General features: G+C 41.3%; 1 protein-coding gene across 4 annotated transcripts in view; it reads right to left on the bottom strand.

Annotated features, from left to right (window-relative positions):
* The window catches only part of FGF13 (fibroblast growth factor 13), a 635,343-nt gene that overhangs the window by 13,225 nt on the left and 604,759 nt on the right, over window positions 1-17,359 (bottom strand). For all 4 annotated transcript variants that reach the window (XM_082263492.1, XM_082263491.1, XM_082263494.1 and 1 more), the window contains one exon: window positions 6,974-7,172. In XM_082263492.1, the coding sequence (XP_082119618.1) occupies window positions 6,974-7,172 (199 nt within the window). The remainder of the gene's footprint in view (window positions 1-6,973; window positions 7,173-17,359) is intronic.

Below are 17,359 nucleotides of genomic sequence, written 5' to 3' on the forward strand. Positions count from 1 at the left end.
TACTGCATATACAGACTGATTTTACTGTTGTGGGTTTAGTAACACTTTTAACCTCCTCCCCGTACTTCGGCTGTAGCGCGGACTCACATTTTCGGGAGGCCGTTTAGAAACAGTCTTCCCGCGCGCTCCCGCGAGTGCGCATCGGGGAAAATCTGTGTCGGCCGTGTCCCTTGGACACAGCCGATCACAGATCGTGGTGAATGGCCAATCACAGCGGCCATTCACCACGTGATCGGACCGTCCAATGAGAGATGATCTCATATGTAAACATATGAGATCATCTCTCATCGCCAGCGCTCCTTCCTCACACAGAGACTGCAGTGTGAGGAAGGAGGGAGAGCTGTCCAGCGCCGGGGACACAGAAAAAAGTAATCAGGGCACTGATCACCAGTGCCCTGATTACACAAGGTACACCAAACACACCATCAATGCCCACAGTGCCCCCCATCAGTGCACACAATCAGTGCCCATAGTGCTGCCAGTCAGTGCCCATCAGTGCCTGCTCATCTAGGCACTGATGAGCACTGACTGGCAGCACTATGGGTACTGAGTGTGGGCACTGATGGTGCTGCCCATTAGTGCTCATCAGTGCCGCCCATCAGTGCTCATCAGTGCCACCCGTCAGTGCTCATCAGTGCCACCCGTCAGTGTCAATCAGTGCCACCCGCCAGTGCACATCAGTGCCACCCGCCAGTGCCCATCAGTGCCGCCCGCCAGTGCCCATCAGTGCCGCCCGTCAGTGCCCATCAGTGCCGCCCGTCAGTGCCACCTCTAAGTGCCCGTCAGTGCCACCTCTCAGTGCCCAGCAGTGCCACCTCTCAGTGCCCAGCAGTGCCGCCTATCAGTGCTCATTAGTGCCGCCTATCAGTGCTCATCAGTGCGGCATATTAGTACCTCCTCATCAGTGCCACCTTATCAGTGCCCATAAGTGCCACCTCATCAGTGCCCATAAGTGCCACCTCATCAGTGCCCATAAGTGCCACCTCATCAGCGCACATCAGTGAAGGAAAAAATGTATTTATTTTCAAAATTTACTCGCAGAAAATAAGAAAAACTTTTTTTTTTCAAAATTTTCTGACTTTTTTCTATTTTTTGTAAAAAATAAAAAACCCAGAGATGATTAAATACCACTAAAAGAAAGCTCTATTTGTGTGAAAAAAATGATAAAAAATTTCATATGGGTACAGTGTAGCATGACCGTGCAATTGTCATTCAAAGTGTGAGAGCACTGAAAGCTAAAAATTGGTCTGGATGGGAAGGGGGTTTAAGTGCACAGAAGGCAAGTAGTTAAGGATTCGCATATGTTTTTTTTTGCCCTTTGAGTCATGAAAGTATATTTTTTTAATTTTGTTTTTCTTTTGTACATGTCCCACATGTCAGTGACCAGGACCCCATGTCCTCCCTTTGTCAGTCCCTTGACTTTTAGTTTAGAAAGTGTCCATTTTTTAAAGGAAATTAATCTCTTACTGATTTCAATGAGGTTTGGATTCTGGATCTGAACATCGGCAAGGACTGCCAAACTGAGCCCTGGTATATCTGGCTGATCATAAGTTTAAACTACTGAACTCTGTAAACAAGGGCTTTTTCACTAAAGCATTTCCGATTGGCCTGGTAAAAATGTAAAAAGTAATCTACAGTTCTTGTTGGCTGGAAATCATAGATAAAAGATAAACATATTTCTATTTTATATTTACCAATCTGAAAAATCAAAACAAAAGTTATATTTTCCATTTCTCTCACTTAAGATCCAGAAAACTTGTATTACAACCAACAGCAAGACTTTCATCATTTATAGGATAATTCTAGTTAAAGTGCACCTTTTACTATAGGACATTTTATTATTTGCATATTCTTAACCATCTGTAAAAGATCTTTAAACAAGCCATTCCTGACTTTTTATTGTGAAATTATTCATCCTCAAATGTTACAACATGTTAAATCTAGTTTTTAGTAGGCTTCTAACTTTTTAGAAACACCTACTGTGTGTTTAAATTAGAGGGTTGTATGGCTGCTAAAATTCTCTCCTCTGAAAAAACTAACATTTCAATGCCTGTGTTGTAAACCTTGAAAATGTATTTCTACCAATAGATGCATGAGTGAACGGGGGCTTGTTTTAAAATGAGTGTACTGCTTGTTTAGAATATGCAGGTGTGCTTTATTGTGTGCATAATCTAGGTAGAGGTTAATTTTAAATATATTTTAGGTCTGAAATTGTATTGAAAATTAATATAATTGAAAATATTATATTTGCCCTAAAGTTATCATGGTATATGCCAGGGCTCAAAATTTCAAGCCATGAGCTACTAGCCAGGCCTTAAGAGTTACTCGCCACTTGTTGCCCCACCCAAACCCCACCCTGCTCCGCCCCTAAACAGGCACTCTACATTGCAGAGCGCCCATAGCATGTCCCCTTGAATTACAGAGCGCCCACAGCATGTCCCCTTAAATTGCAGAGTGATCACAGCATGTCCCCTTAAATTGCAGAGCGATCACAGCATGTCCCCTTTCATTGCAGAGCGATCGCAGCATGTCCCCTTTCATTGCAGAGCGATCATCACAGCATGTCCCCTTAAATTGCAGAGCGCTCACAGCATGACCCCTTAAATTGCAGAGCGCCCACAGCATGACCCCTTAAATTGCAGAGCGCCCACAGCATGTCCCCTTAAATTGCAGAGCGCCCACAGCATGTCCCCTTATATTGCAGAGTGCCCACAGCATGACCCCTTTCATTGCAGAGCGCCCACAGCATGTCCCCTTTCATTGCACAGTGCCCACAGCATGTCCCCTTTCATTGCACAGTGCCCACAGCATGTCTCCTTAATTGCACAGTGCCCACAGCATGTCTCCTTAATTGCAGAGCGCCCACAGCATGACCCCTTTCATTGTACAGTGCCCACAGCATGACCCCTTAAATTGCAGAGCGCCCACAGCATGACCCCTTAAATTGCAGAGCGCCCACAGCATGTCCCCTTAAATTGCAGAGCGCCCACAGCATGTCCCCTTATATTGCAGAGTGCCCACAGCATGACCCCTTTCATTGCAGAGCGCCCACAGCATGTCCCCTTTCATTGCACAGTGCCCACAGCATGTCCCCTTTCATTGCACAGTGCCCACAGCATGTCTCCTTAATTGCACAGTGCCCACAGCATGTCTCCTTAATTGCAGAGCGCTCACAGCATGACCCCTTAAATTGCAGAGCGCCCACAGCATGACCCCTTAAATTGCAGAGCGCCCACAGCATGTCCCCTTAAATTGCAGAGCGCCCACAGCATGTCCCCTTATATTGCAGAGTGCCCACAGCATGACCCCTTTCATTGCAGAGCGCCCACAGCATGTCCCCTTTCATTGCACAGTGCCCACAGCATGTCCCCTTTCATTGCACAGTGCCCACAGCATGTCTCCTTAATTGCACAGTGCCCACAGCATGTCTCCTTAATTGCAGAGCGCCCACAGCATGACCCCTTTCATTGTACAGTGCCCACAGCATGTCTCCTTAATTGCAGAGCGCCCACAGCATGTCCCCTTTCATTTTACAGTGCCCACAGCATGTCTCCTTTCATTGCACAGTGCCCACAGCATGTCCCCTTTCATTGTACAGTGCCCACAGCATGTCTCCTTTCATTGTACAGTGCCCACAGCATGTCCCCTTTCATTGTACAGTGCCCACAAGATGTCTCCTTTCATTGTACAGTGCCCACAAGATGTCTCCTTTCATTGTACAGTGCCCACAGCATGTCTCCCTAATCGCAGAGCGCCCACAGCATGTCTCCCTAATCGCAGAGCGCCCACAGCATGTCTCCTTAATTGCAGAGCGCCCACAGCATGTCTCCTTAATTGCAGAGCGATCACAGCGTGCACTTACCTGCAGCAGGCGGCTTCTCATCAATCCTGTGCGTCCTCCGTGTCTCCCGAGTCCTCCTCCTCCTCCTCGGCCAGTTACAATCGTTCGCCTTTTGGCCAATCAGGAAACACCTGCCTCCTGATTGGCCAGTAGGAGGATCAGGAGGAGGATCCCTGTGACAATAGCGAATACTCATTCGCTATTGTCACACAATGGGTGGGCTCAGGACGCAGTGCTCTGCTCCTAGAGCCCATCCTTTTCTAAAAAAGAAAGTAAAAGTAATCGCCGGCTGCTGTTAATGGCGGCGGCATGCACAGCTCGCCATCCTCAAAATTCCACTCGCAAAATGCTAGTAGGCGAGTGGAATTTTTGAGGGCTGGTATATGCAATGCCAAAACTGTTTTTGTTTTAGGGGTGGGGGTAAAGCCCAAAATTTTTTTTTCTTCTTTTTTGCTGCCTGTCCCCTGGCAAGGAGATTTCTCTTCACTCCCTGTCCTTGAGATGCAAAAGGAATTCTCTCCAAAGTGAACAGAATTTCCATCTTAGAGAATTCTCAGAGGAACAGATGTCCCCATTGAAGTTTTTCCCAGCTAGGACACAGCCAGCAATACAATACTGATGAGGTTCTAATCCTTCTATACTCCATCTAAAACTAAATTCAAATTTGCCTTTACATACACCTAAAATGTTTGTAACCTTAAAAAAAAAAAAAAAAATCACTGCCAGCCCGTCTCCTTTATCCAGCCTTCCTACACAGTGCACATGGTTGTTGAAAACGATGCCTCCAAATACCTTTTTTTCAAATCTCTTCTGGCCGGTCATGTGACTCCCGCCTGCTCTCCTACTCTGCACTACAGGCTACAGCAGGAGGGGCTGAGATTTCCCTCTGATGTCAGTCGGGGAGGTCACGTGACCACTGTGCTGGCCACTCAGCCCCCGCTGCTGCCCTTAGATGGGGGAGGAGAGCGGCCGGGAGTCACATAAGAAGAGATCTTAAAAAGGGTATTTAGAGGCATTGTTTTCAACAAGCATGTACCCAGTGTATTATGGCTGGATAAAAGAGAGGGTCTGGCAGTGAATTTTTTTAAAGTTTACTTTGCTACTAATAGCTGCAGCAGGGGGAGGGGCCAGAAATGGCTCACACACACAGGAGCTGACAGGCAGGGAGGGAGGAGATCAGCAGATGACAAAGTCACATATTCAGGGCTCAGCAGCCATTTTTATCATGGTCAGCACACCAAGGGGGACATAGGAACTGGCAGGATAAACCAGGTTTTTTTTACAGCTTACAGAGGGACAGGTTAGACAGCACAAACACTGAGCTGTCTAACCTACTATAAGGGAACAGGATCTTTTTTTTTTTTTGGGTTACAACTACTTTAAAGGACAAACACATTGCATATTATGAAGTAGCCTACTGCAACCTATTTAAATAATATTTAATTGTCCTAGATACACTAAACAGCACATCAATCTTCTCTGCATCATTTACAACGAATGTACTAGCAAATCAGGATTCAGGAGCTTTCTAGTTTTAATAATGATAATAGTTTTGATAATAATACTGAATGTCTCCCATCATGAAATAAAGTTGGTCAGGACTCACTGTGCCACCAATGTTGTATATTGCTACTAAAAGAAGTGAAAAATACTATAATACATTACAAGCGTTTTGCTACAAATGTTAAAAAGTTATGTAAACTCAAACCATGAACCTAATTTATTTGGTCCCTTTCAGTCTGATAAATGAAATCATTCTGATAAGTTTGATAAAAATGTCCGCTGATCCTGCCAACAATCTTGTGAACTGATAACTTTCTGTGTTTTCTGCCTTTGCTGAAGATATCAATTAAATTGCGTCCAGCTATCTCTGAGGACTACAGAACCACATCCCTCTATATGTTAAGGGCAATATAGTCTATAGACTTATCTTGTTTCTTCTGTCCTGGTACAGAAGAGTAAGGGAGGGTTGTCATCCTTGTACTGGAATTGTTACTGACAGAATCCTCAGGTGAAACAAAAAATAAATAAAGCTTGAAAGAAAATGAATGCAGCTACCACATACAGGGTAAGGACTGTAAGCTGCAGAACATACATTTTTCATTTTTATGTTTAGATTTGCTGTAAGTCTTTTAATTATATATGTTAATTTATAGCAATGTCAATGGTCCTGGTGGGTAAAGAAAGTGTAATAGAAAGGGTTACTTATTTTCTGAAGAAAAACTCTGTTTCAGGCTCCCAACAAAGCTTGTCATGTGACTAGGCATTTATTATCCACTATCTAGGGAGAATCTGCCAATCCTAGCTCTGATCTTCTCCGTTAAAAGAGATCATATGACCAAACGCCTAGGCTTCTGATTATGTGAGCAGTACAGGAGGAGAAAAGGTGAGTATTTTAGCTGTTTAGTTATAGTCCAGCAAATACTTTGAACAGTCTATCTTAAAATTTGTGTATAAATCTGATTTAAGCCAATCAATCAACATGCCAGCTAAACTCCACGCACGTATGATAACTACAGATGTCAAAGCAACATTTACTCTGAATTTGACACATCTCTTCTTCTTATCTTCAGGCTTCCCCATTATTGATGTACAGCATACCTAATATTTTTTGTACAACTTTTCTTTTTTTATGTTACAGGCTAATTTAATTTCTTTTCCAGAATGTAGTTATTTTTTCATCCTCTGTGCAAAGTAATCCATAATTATTTACTGCATTGTCAAAAAGGTATATACAACAAATCCTAATGGATGAGTGCACTTTAAAAGAAAGTGCACCTTTTCCTTTTGCCCAAATCTGCCCTAGCCCAGAAAGTGGCTTTCTTACATCCTGGCCAAGCCTGCGTATTACAGCCCCATTGACGTCTACTATGAGGCCATCTACCTTGGTCACCAGCCTTGAGACACAGAGAAATAAAATTCTATTGGGCTGTAATGTGCAGGTGCAGTCAGGACAATGAGACTTGTGGTACTGGATGTAAACAAATACTACTAGATAAATCCATTAGATCAAGGTAAGTACTGTTGGAGGAGGGGAAGTGGGTTAGGTCAAGGTTAAGGGCCATAACCAATAAGTGGCCATCTTCATTACGTTTCACATTATCATATAACGTGTATGATGTAATAATTTACCTTTCAATGGTTTTGGCAGGAAGTGAGCAGCAGGTTTGTTTTTCTTTACATGGTTGCCTTTCATAATTTCACCTTCTTTGTTGAGACCCAAAAACCAGCTCCTCCCCGAATGTTGCTGTCTGTAGATCATTGAGGAGTATGTCACATAATAGTTTTCAAACACTGACTCTTTGAATTTGCATTCGGGTGTAAAATGTTCCTGTAAAAAGAAAAAATACACACCTTGACCAAAGCAGTCTAGAAAGTATATGTATTATAGGTTTAAAATGAACAGTAAAGGAATATCAAAAGATCAGTATATTATTGATAAGAAAGACTTATCACTAAGGAATATTAAATCAGAACCACAATACATTATTCATCTGAAGCAGCCAATATAACAGCAAGGCTGGAGTCCTTGTCCTACTTTCATCATGGTTCAGTCTAGAGAACTAGCACAGGTTAGGAGCCCACAAATCAAGGGCACATGCACATATGTTTTAAAGAATAAGCCATTATAGGAAAACTCAGAGACACCAAAGTAGCAAGAAAGACATTTGAGTCCTTGTGTAATATAATCTTGAAAATGTTTTATGACTTCAAGGACTTTGGAAAAATCTATTGACATAATTTATAAAACAACCAAAGGATATAAAAGTGACATACTTAAGGAAAAAAAACAAAAAACAAATCTAGCTTTAATCCACTTTTTATGGCCACCTCGCAATGGCCCCCAGATGGTGCATTTTCCATAAGCCTATCTATCATAACTACAGTATTTAAAACTTTCTATCATAAACTTATATAAAGTGGTCTGCCACTTTTGGTCTTTTGGGCCAAATCACTTGATCCGTGTTTTTGTCTTAAATATCTTGTTTTCTGATCTTATGTAAAGATTATATGTTAAAGCAGGATAGTCAGACAAAAATACAATCTAAATGAATAGCCCAGTAAATGAAACTATAACAAAACCAGCTATTGCTTCTAAATTTGTCTTCAATCCAGAAATGTTTACACAGTACATTTTTTTTTTTGTAAGATTTCTTCTGTCTGATTGTCAACAACATTCACCCCACTTTTTCTGAGCCTAGGTTTCCCTGGACCCACTCCAGTCTGTGATTTAAAAGTAATAGAAATGCAGCACAGATACTAGCTTATCTCCTGGTCATCCTTCTTTGAGCCTACTCCTTGTCAGCACATAACCTGATTAACTCCTTATACTGTTTCCTTTCTCACTCCATCCCTGCTGTACAGGGGTTGATACCAGGTTAATTTCACGTACTTATACTGCTTATATTTAAAGAAAAAAACAAAAAAAAAAACATTTAATGATGTATTCATGATTACAGAGTTGCATTAATTGGGTCTATTATTAGTGATCAACCGATATCGTATTTTTATTGCCGATACTGTTACCGATATTTTGGTCATCGCATATCGGTATCAGCCGATATCTGCTGATATTTTCTGACATTTTAAAAAAAAATGTATATATATATATTTTTACACAGGTACTCTTGTGGAGGGAACTGGGGGTCTAAAAGACCCCCAAACCCCTCCTCTGCACTTATAAGCATTCAAAACGCCAAGTTTGGCTTTTTGAATGCAGTCTTTTTTTTTTTAATTTGGCGCTGCGTACATGGAGACCCGATCAGAGCCAAATGTGGCTTTAATCGGGTCTTAGGCGGCCGTGCAGGTAGGATACCCGGGTCTCGCGGTGGGATGGGAGACCTGGGCGAGCCGCGGAAGGCGGCGGGAGGGGGGGGGGGACATCCTATCCTGCTCCTTCTAATGACAGCCGAGTGGCTTCTCAGGTGCATCAGTTGTCATTACAACACAGCCGACTGTCGGCTTTGGACGCTGGTATTGGGGTGATGCCTGTAGCTTCAGGCATCACTCTGGTACAGCACTTTCCCGAAATATTGGCAATATCGGTAACCTCAGGGGCCAATTCCAATATATTGGGGAAAGTGCAGATCAGCCCCCGATATATATCTGTTATATTATATCTGCCTAGAGTTAAGCCTTAAATCTGTAGAAAAACAACTCCCCCCCCCCCCCCAACCCCAACATCTATTAAAAGTTCCTACAATATGTAAAAAATCTGGACCCTTTTCTAAAATCTGAAGTGTAAATGGGCCTTTGATTTCCAATCATTACAAGAGGTGAATGGATCCGTACTAGTAAAGTAGAAAACATTTAAAACTGAAAATCCCCTTTATGTTAACTGGAGTAACAGGAATACACAGATTAAAATGAACACTCTAAAGATGTGTCAAAACACTTTCACTGTTAATTATACTGCTGAGCATGCAGGCTTAGATATACAGACATCATCAAGGGATATCTGAGGGAGTACCCCGCCTGCAGCTGCTCCACTACTAACATCAAATGTGGGAATCACATCGTCTCTGGGATACGTGACTGGGGGAGAAGCAAGAAAATTCCTATCTCTACAAATAGGCTACTGTAACAGGGAGTTAAAAGGCTACTGGGCAAAATTAAGATATCTCAAGAGAAATCAGCAGTCAAAACTGCGTGGGTTGAAATGGAGAAGGAAAACACACTAAACCCTTTTGAATATTTATTTTGATGTGTTTCATGACTGCCAGAAGCTTTGAGGCTCGTGCTGTTGAAATCACCACAACAATGTGCTAATCATTCCATGCAAACCCTGAATCAGGCATTACACGAGTCACCACTGAGTGCCTTTTTATTACCATTAGCAGGAAATCCTTTTTTGCTGTGCCGTTATATGAAAAATCTGCAAGAAGGCACTATGGCAAATGTCTCTGTGTTCATGCTAAGCACAACAGTAGCATAATGAAGGGAGTGCTCCGTCTAACAAAAAAACGACTAATTCAGAAATCCGCTCTAGACATAAATAAACTGTATGGGAGCATTTTGAAATATTTTTCTGTATTCATTAGGTTCTGATTCTGAAGCATTTTAATGTTACAGTGGTGCCAAATTGCTAAATATAATTCAGATAATTGAACAGCTGTCACTAGCCAAGAAACACTGCTGCTGTACATGAAGTATAACTAAAGTCAGAATTTTTTTTGGGATTTGGATAAAGTGGTCGGGGGCAGAACAACTACCATGTCTTTATTGCTGTCTATATCCTTGTTAGGGAGATTCACTGTTTCTATCTGTCCTGAACACCAATGCCATCGGGAAGGAAAGTAAAGTTCCAAAATGTTGAGTTTCAAGCAGGACAGAAATAGCAGGATTGTTTCAAAATGGACACTGTGACCACTGCCTTTGAGAAGATTTCCCTAACCTTACATTTTAAAGATTATCTCCTACCTTCGTTTGGGTCTACAGAACAGGAGTCAGGAGAAACCTCCCTAATGGGACACAGATTGCAAAAAAAAAATTGACCACACCTCCTCTATTTAATATTGTAAAAAAGTTCTGGCTATAGCTAAAAAAAAGCCACTAATTTAATTTAAGGCTTAACTTGTTTACTTTGACTTTAAATAAATTCTCTGACATCATCCACCCACATTTTCACAATCAGAGGAAGCTTTGTATTCATTCATAGAATACAAAACTTCCTGTGAATGGTTTGAATTTTTTCCAGAAGCAGGACAGTTAAGTCCGCATCCTGCTGCCAGAACACAGCGATGTATACTGTATTTATAGCTACATAAATTTTATACAGCACATCCAGGAGGCACATCTGTTAGTAAAGAAAATAGATAATTTGGCACAATTTGGTCACAGTAACACGGATTTATGCTTTACCACCAACATTATGTAATTTGTTATATAAAAAAATCAACATAATACAGTTACAGTCCACAAGGATTACATAAATTAAAACCAAAAATCTACTATCAAATACTTACCGTAATTTTCCTTTCCTCATGGACTCCATGGCAGCATACATTTGGGTAGCCCCGCCCTCACTCCTACCCCATAGGAGTGAGGGCGGGGCTACCTAACTAGTAGGCTAGTTACTATTCCGTAACTAGCCTACTCTTAACTTTGGGAGGGAACTCCTGCTGCCATGGAGTCCAATAGGGAAAGCAAATTGCGTTACGTATTTGATAGTACATTTTCAGTTTTCCTGACAGACCTCCATGGATGAAGACTTTCATGGCAGCATGGGAACTAACTAACCCAAAAAAGGGTGGGGTGTCAGAAAAGTAGGGTTTATAATCATAGCCAACAGAAACCCTATGGATAGATATTAACAGCATAAGGAAGTTAGCTACACCCCACAAGGAGCCAGAACAACCTTAATGGAAGACATATCATCCTCCAACAAATATTCCTTGGGCCCGTTCGCAGGGAGCCCACAAAGTCTACACGCTCCTGGAGGAGTGTGTGGTGACTGCTTCAGTAGAAACCAAGCCCTAAGCTATATAAGTCTAATGACTAGCTGGAATCATCCATCCAGTGAAAATACTGGATGACATCTCCATCCTGCTGGTTCTGCTAGAGAGTGACAAATATGTCCTAAAACTCTGGGCAAAGCTGTAGTTTGAGAGTATGCTCAAAGTATCCCAATATCATGGGATGGAACCAGTTATCCTTGGTGGTCCTGCATTTGGGAGAAACAAATCATTTGTTCTCATGAAATGCCAAAGCCACCTCAGATTGCTCCCCAGTATGGATATAAACACTACCAATACTGGGCAGAAAGCCACAAGGTTCTGACCTGCCCCATTAGGTAGGAACACACTGTGATGTTGTTCAGCCTCACTAGAGACTAAAAAGCCTGCTGTCAGGCGACAAAAGGCAAAGAGAGCATGATATTGCTGGCCACAAAAAACAAATGTTCAAAATAACTTTCAAACTGGGGAATTCTACTGACAAAACAACTTTCCAACAGAGGAGTTCCACTGGCAATAACTCAGAAGCACAGAAGATTTATTACTGTGCCAGCACCCAAGGTTTCATCTGCCTGTTTGTGAGACACATGAATGATTGGGTGCATGATCAACATTGGAGAGAAAAAAAGCCCTTTCAGGACAGGAGGTAATTTCCATTGAGCACACCTCAATATAGGGATGGGAGAGACCATGGTGCTGATCATCAGGTATAGAGATGCTGACAGGGGAGGAGAGGGAAGCCAGGATTACCCAGCATCCTACCACCGGTATGCTTCCGTGGCAAAAACAATGTATCCTGAACCATGATGGATTAAGCTCTAAGATACACAAGGATTTGCATACCAGTCACATGACCCTTTTTGAAAGACTAGCCAGCCAATCTCTTGTTGGGTTCTGCGAACTCCCTCCCTATACTTGTCAGGAGTCCCTGTCTAGAGAAGGAGTGGATCAAGAACCAAACAGCAGATATATATGCTGCATGACGTCTTGATCCATGTAGAAACAGATATGTCAGAAGACCGCTCTGGGCAACAATAGTACTCCTCTTAAAATCACATCTGCTGGAACTGGAATTGCTGTCCCTAGAGACAGTAAGAACCATGTTGGCTAGCAGAACTTGTCTATTGGTGCTGGAGCAAAGGATTCCACCTAGCACAGTCAGAGGCTTGAAGGTGACTGCCTGACCAACATGGCCTCAAGTGCTTGGCTAAGCTTATTAAGGCCATGTCAATCAAACAGGTGACTCATTATGCTTGAAAACCTCTTCCCCATAAGTGCCTTAGTCTGACATCCTGCAGTGCAGGTAGAAGTGTCCTGGTTGGGTTTTGACTGAACAACCCAGCACTGCATGGTGCTGACCACTAAGACTTTCTGCTGTTCTGTCCTTCTGTTCAATTTGCATTACTCTTCAAGAATGAGATTCTAGCTTAAGCATCACAGGAAAAAGGCAATGCACTCCTTTGGAAGTGCTAAAACACTTGCATTGTAGGTATCTCTGCCATTTTAGGCATCCTAACAGCCTTACAAAAAGGAGGTACAAAAACCTGCTCAAAATATCTTCCTCATTCGCATCTTCCTTTCTGGAATTGTTTGAAGAAGGTTAAATTGGTCAGTTTACTGGTCGTGCAAGGAAAAAGCTTGACATTGTCAGAGTAGAGAATCCTTGCACAGGGAGAGTTGTAAAAGACTCCTTTAGAGTGCCTTGACTACCCATGGCAACCGGTTGTTCACTGCCATTGGGCTCCCTGGATGCCTGAACAAGGCAGTAAATGTATACAGGGTTTTGTCAGCCGAGGCATGAGGTGCAAAGGCACAGTTTAAGTTTACAGTGTGCATAATACATGCAGATCTGGAGACACCTAATAGCAAGTGTCCATTAGTCAGCTTTCCATACAGCAGCTTTAAGAGCCCCTGCAAAAGAACTGACAATACAGGAACAGGATCATTAAGGAAGACACTGCCCCCCTCCAGCTATAACCTGCATAGAGCCGTCAAGGCATAGAGGGATTAGGCTGCAGCAGCAAAGGACTTGTTGCAGAAAAAAAAAAAAAAACCCGACAAGTCTAAGGGAAAACTCGACATTGTTAAGAAAATAAAAATTGTAACGTGTACAATTGCTACTTAAGCCATGCAGTAATTTAATAAATGACCTTCCCAATTTAAGCTGCAGCTGCTGAAGTTTCCTAGGCTGTTAAGAGAGACAAAGTTTTTTGTTTGCTAGGTGAGAGAAAACCCCTAAGGGATTAACCACTGCTAACGGATTACTACCACTGCAGACTTGTCAAATCAGAGCATCACTACACAGAAAGAAAGACCTTGCTTAGGCCCAGTTCACACTTGATGCTGTGCGAAATCGCAACCTGTTAATGCAAACTGATTATGAAGTGTATGTTAACAACACCCCGCAATCAGTTTGACAAATGCAGCACGATTTGTGTAAACAGCCATGCGATCCGAATCGCATGTGATGTCTGCCATTGCAGTAGTGTGAACTGGCCCTTAAACAAATAGATATCTTTTCAGGACAGAAAGCAACTAAACCAAACTTAAAAGAAAAAATGCTACAATGCACATCAGTGCATAGACTGTGAAAGGATTATAATCTATATATATATATATATATATATATATATATATATATATATATATGTATGTATATATATATATATATATATATATATATATATATATATATATACACTTATCTCATTTTTTGGGACTTTTGTAAAAGGTCTTTTTCATATTTCTTCACATTTGTTCACATTTGGACTATTCACTAATATAAGGATTTATTTATTTATTTATGCTTGGATTTTTTTGGATTTGTTTATGATAAATGGATTTTTAATACATACTTACCTGTAAAATCCATTTGAAGTACATCATGGGACACAGAGTCATAAATCATAACATATGGGTTATATAGCCAATTACAGGTGAAGGACACAGGCATCCAATCAGAAAGGATGTCCCCCTTTATAACCCCTTCCACACAGAAAGCACCTCAATTTTGAAATGGATCCAAGAAATGGATTTTAAAGGTAAGTATGTATTAAAAATCCATTTTCTTTTCGTACATCACGGGAAACAGAGCCAGAAATCATAACATATGGGATGTCCGAAAGAAATGCATCTGAGGGGAGGGGGACACCAAAATTACCGCCATCAGACCACAAAAAGGACTACACCACTGCCTTCAATACACTGTGGCCAAATGCAGATTCCTCCTGGGTCCCAACATCCACTTGATAGAAATGAGTGAACGTGTGCACAGGCAACCAGGTCGCGACCTTGCAAATCTGAGCCATAGAGGCCTGATGGTGAAGTGCCCAAGAGGCACCTACTCCTCTGGCAGCACAAACAAGAGATCAGTCTTATGAATCTGAGCTGATCTTTCCAAGTAAAACTTAAGTGCACGCATTAAATCATGAGAATGAAATACCCTTTCCTCCTCTGAGTGAGGATCTGGAAAAAAGGAAGCTAGTATAATGTCCTGATTCAAATGAAAGGTGAACACCACCTTGAGCAAAAAACCTGGGTGTGGACATATAATCAACCTATCTTGATGAAAAATCAAGAATGGATCTTTACAAGAAAGAGCTGCTATTTCTGATATCCTTCTAGTCGAAGTTATCACAATCGAAAAGACCAGTTTCCTGGTCAGAAGAACCAGGGGAACCTGCCCCATGGGCTCAAAAGGCTGTTTTTGTAAAATTGCCAGCACCAAATTTAAATCCCAAGGGCATAATGGTGTCTTCACAGGTGGATTCAAATGTAACATTCCCCGGACAAAGGACTCAACCAATGAATAGAAAGTGATCGATTCTTGGAAGAAAACCCATAAGGCTGAAATGTGCCCCCTAATAGTGCTCAAGGCTAATTTCATATCTACCCCTGCTTGAAGGAAAGCTAGAATTCTCCCGATTATATATTTGCGGGGATGCCATTTCCTGGCTTCACACCTCGTAATGTAGGATTTCCAGATCCTGTAATAAATGCTTCTAAAGACTGGTTTCCTAGCATTTATCAGGGTATAAACTGCAGGGCCAGATACACCCCGCTCCTTCAAGATTAAGGCTTCAATAGCCAAGCCGTTTAGAGAATGTCTTGCTGACCTTCAAGGACTGGGTCCCCTGATTTTAGAGGGGCCAAGGCCTTGGACCTGTAGAGCACCCTGCACAGAGCACCTTTGGGGTTTGGTATCACCAAGGGTCCAGATCCCAGGGTCCAGCGCCTAAAAAGGACAACATTACAGGCAAAACCTCATAACTTCTTCCCAAAGCTCAGGTACCATCCTTTTAGTCTACTGACTTTTTTAGATGGATCTGATAGCTAACCCCTTAGATTCAGTGATCTTTGATCAGGGCATATAGCATTATATTCTTTCTTCTACTTTGAAGAATATGTGGAGAGACTCTCCACTGTGACCATCACCTTTAGACACTGGCTAAAAGACAGAGGTATTTCCTGTGTGGGAGGGGTTATATAGGGGGGCATCCTTTCTGATTGGTTGTCAGTGTCCGTCACCTGTAGGTGGCTATATAACCCATATGTTATGATTTATGGCTCTGTGTCCTGTGATGTATGAAAATAAATAATATTCACATGTATTAAGTCATCTTTTAGGACTAATGTTATAATTTAGTGCCATTTTTTGTATTTATTTTTTTCAGCAAATGGGGTCAAGGAAAAAATGAAAAACATGAAAAAGAAGCCACAAACTCCATCCGCTGGTAGTCCTGATTGTAAGGAAGATGGAAGACAATTTTGCAAACCTACTACCCATTAGCTTTAGTTAGCAGGTGGTCAGATATTCACAAAGCAGAAAGTCTTACTGATTGTATTTTTTCATTCTAATTTGAGTATCTGTAGACCCCAACTGCTGTAGACAAAATAATGACCCTCACTACTACTACCATGTAAAATCAGGACATCATGGTAGGAAATTAGAAGTCAGCTGCTTCTAAATCCTGTATGTATCATTGCAATTGGATCTTTATTCATTCCTCCAATATTATGGACTTTCAAGCTTGCCCAATTACTGTTTTTGTGCCCAAAAGAGTGGAGGCAAATTACAACCCCTGCTTGTGGAAGACAGTTCTAAAATAACCCAAGGTATTCACTAAACGTGATGATTTTGTTTTTGTTTTTTTACAGTGAACCTTGTATGCAATACAGGATGAGCTGCCTTTCCCAAGAAGATAATGTAACTATATACCAATCGTAGGCAGAGGAGCTTTTTCCAGAACAGGTTAAGAAAACAGTAATTAACATTTAATTAAATCACGTTTATTAAAGCAAATTAAAAGAACATTGTGCTATTACTTAAAACTCGACTATAGAAATCTTTCGCACAGCGTCAATTACATCTTCCTCTTGAAGATACAGTATCTCCTGATGAGGGCAGTTTGTTTATGTTTTTATAGCTTTCAAGATACAGTTGACTGTCTTGAAACATGTAATCTGTCAGCCATGCCAGTCTTAAAGAGAAGTCTATTAACTGCAGCCTAAAATAGTCTGCCAATGAAGGATATGCATCTGTTTTACATAGGACAACTGAGAGTAGGGCTGAGAAGATTTACATAGGACAACTAAGTGTGGGGCTGAGAAAAGCTTTAGCACCAAGTAGCCATATTAAAAAAATATTAAAATAATTTGTAAATATTTTGTCTGGTTTTAATTGTTAATGTTACAATAGATACATAAGGTGAATTGTGTTCATAAAATCATCACAATTTCTCATCAAGTTTCAGCAGCTTGTTGGTGAGTTCAGGACAATTCAGGTCAAAAGATGGTAATTAGTAATTTGCTTCCCCAAGTGTAATTACCTAGAGAAAATCCAGCAGATGGCATAATAAAGGCCAGTGAGGTAGAAAAGTACATTTTTTAATATACACATCCTTTAAACCTGGAAGTGGGACCTCTAAAGCATCACAACATTTTTATTATTTATTAATATCTTGTCATGTGGATCCTGTAACTTACACAGTCACAAGCCAACCTTTCTCCGCAATCCATAACTGGTTAAAAAGAAAAATAAGTAAAAATAATACCAAAAATAGCA

This window comes from Pelophylax lessonae (genome assembly GCF_965119305.1).
Source record: "Pelophylax lessonae genome assembly, chromosome: 7".
Taxonomy (NCBI): Eukaryota; Metazoa; Chordata; class Amphibia; order Anura; family Ranidae; genus Pelophylax; species Pelophylax lessonae.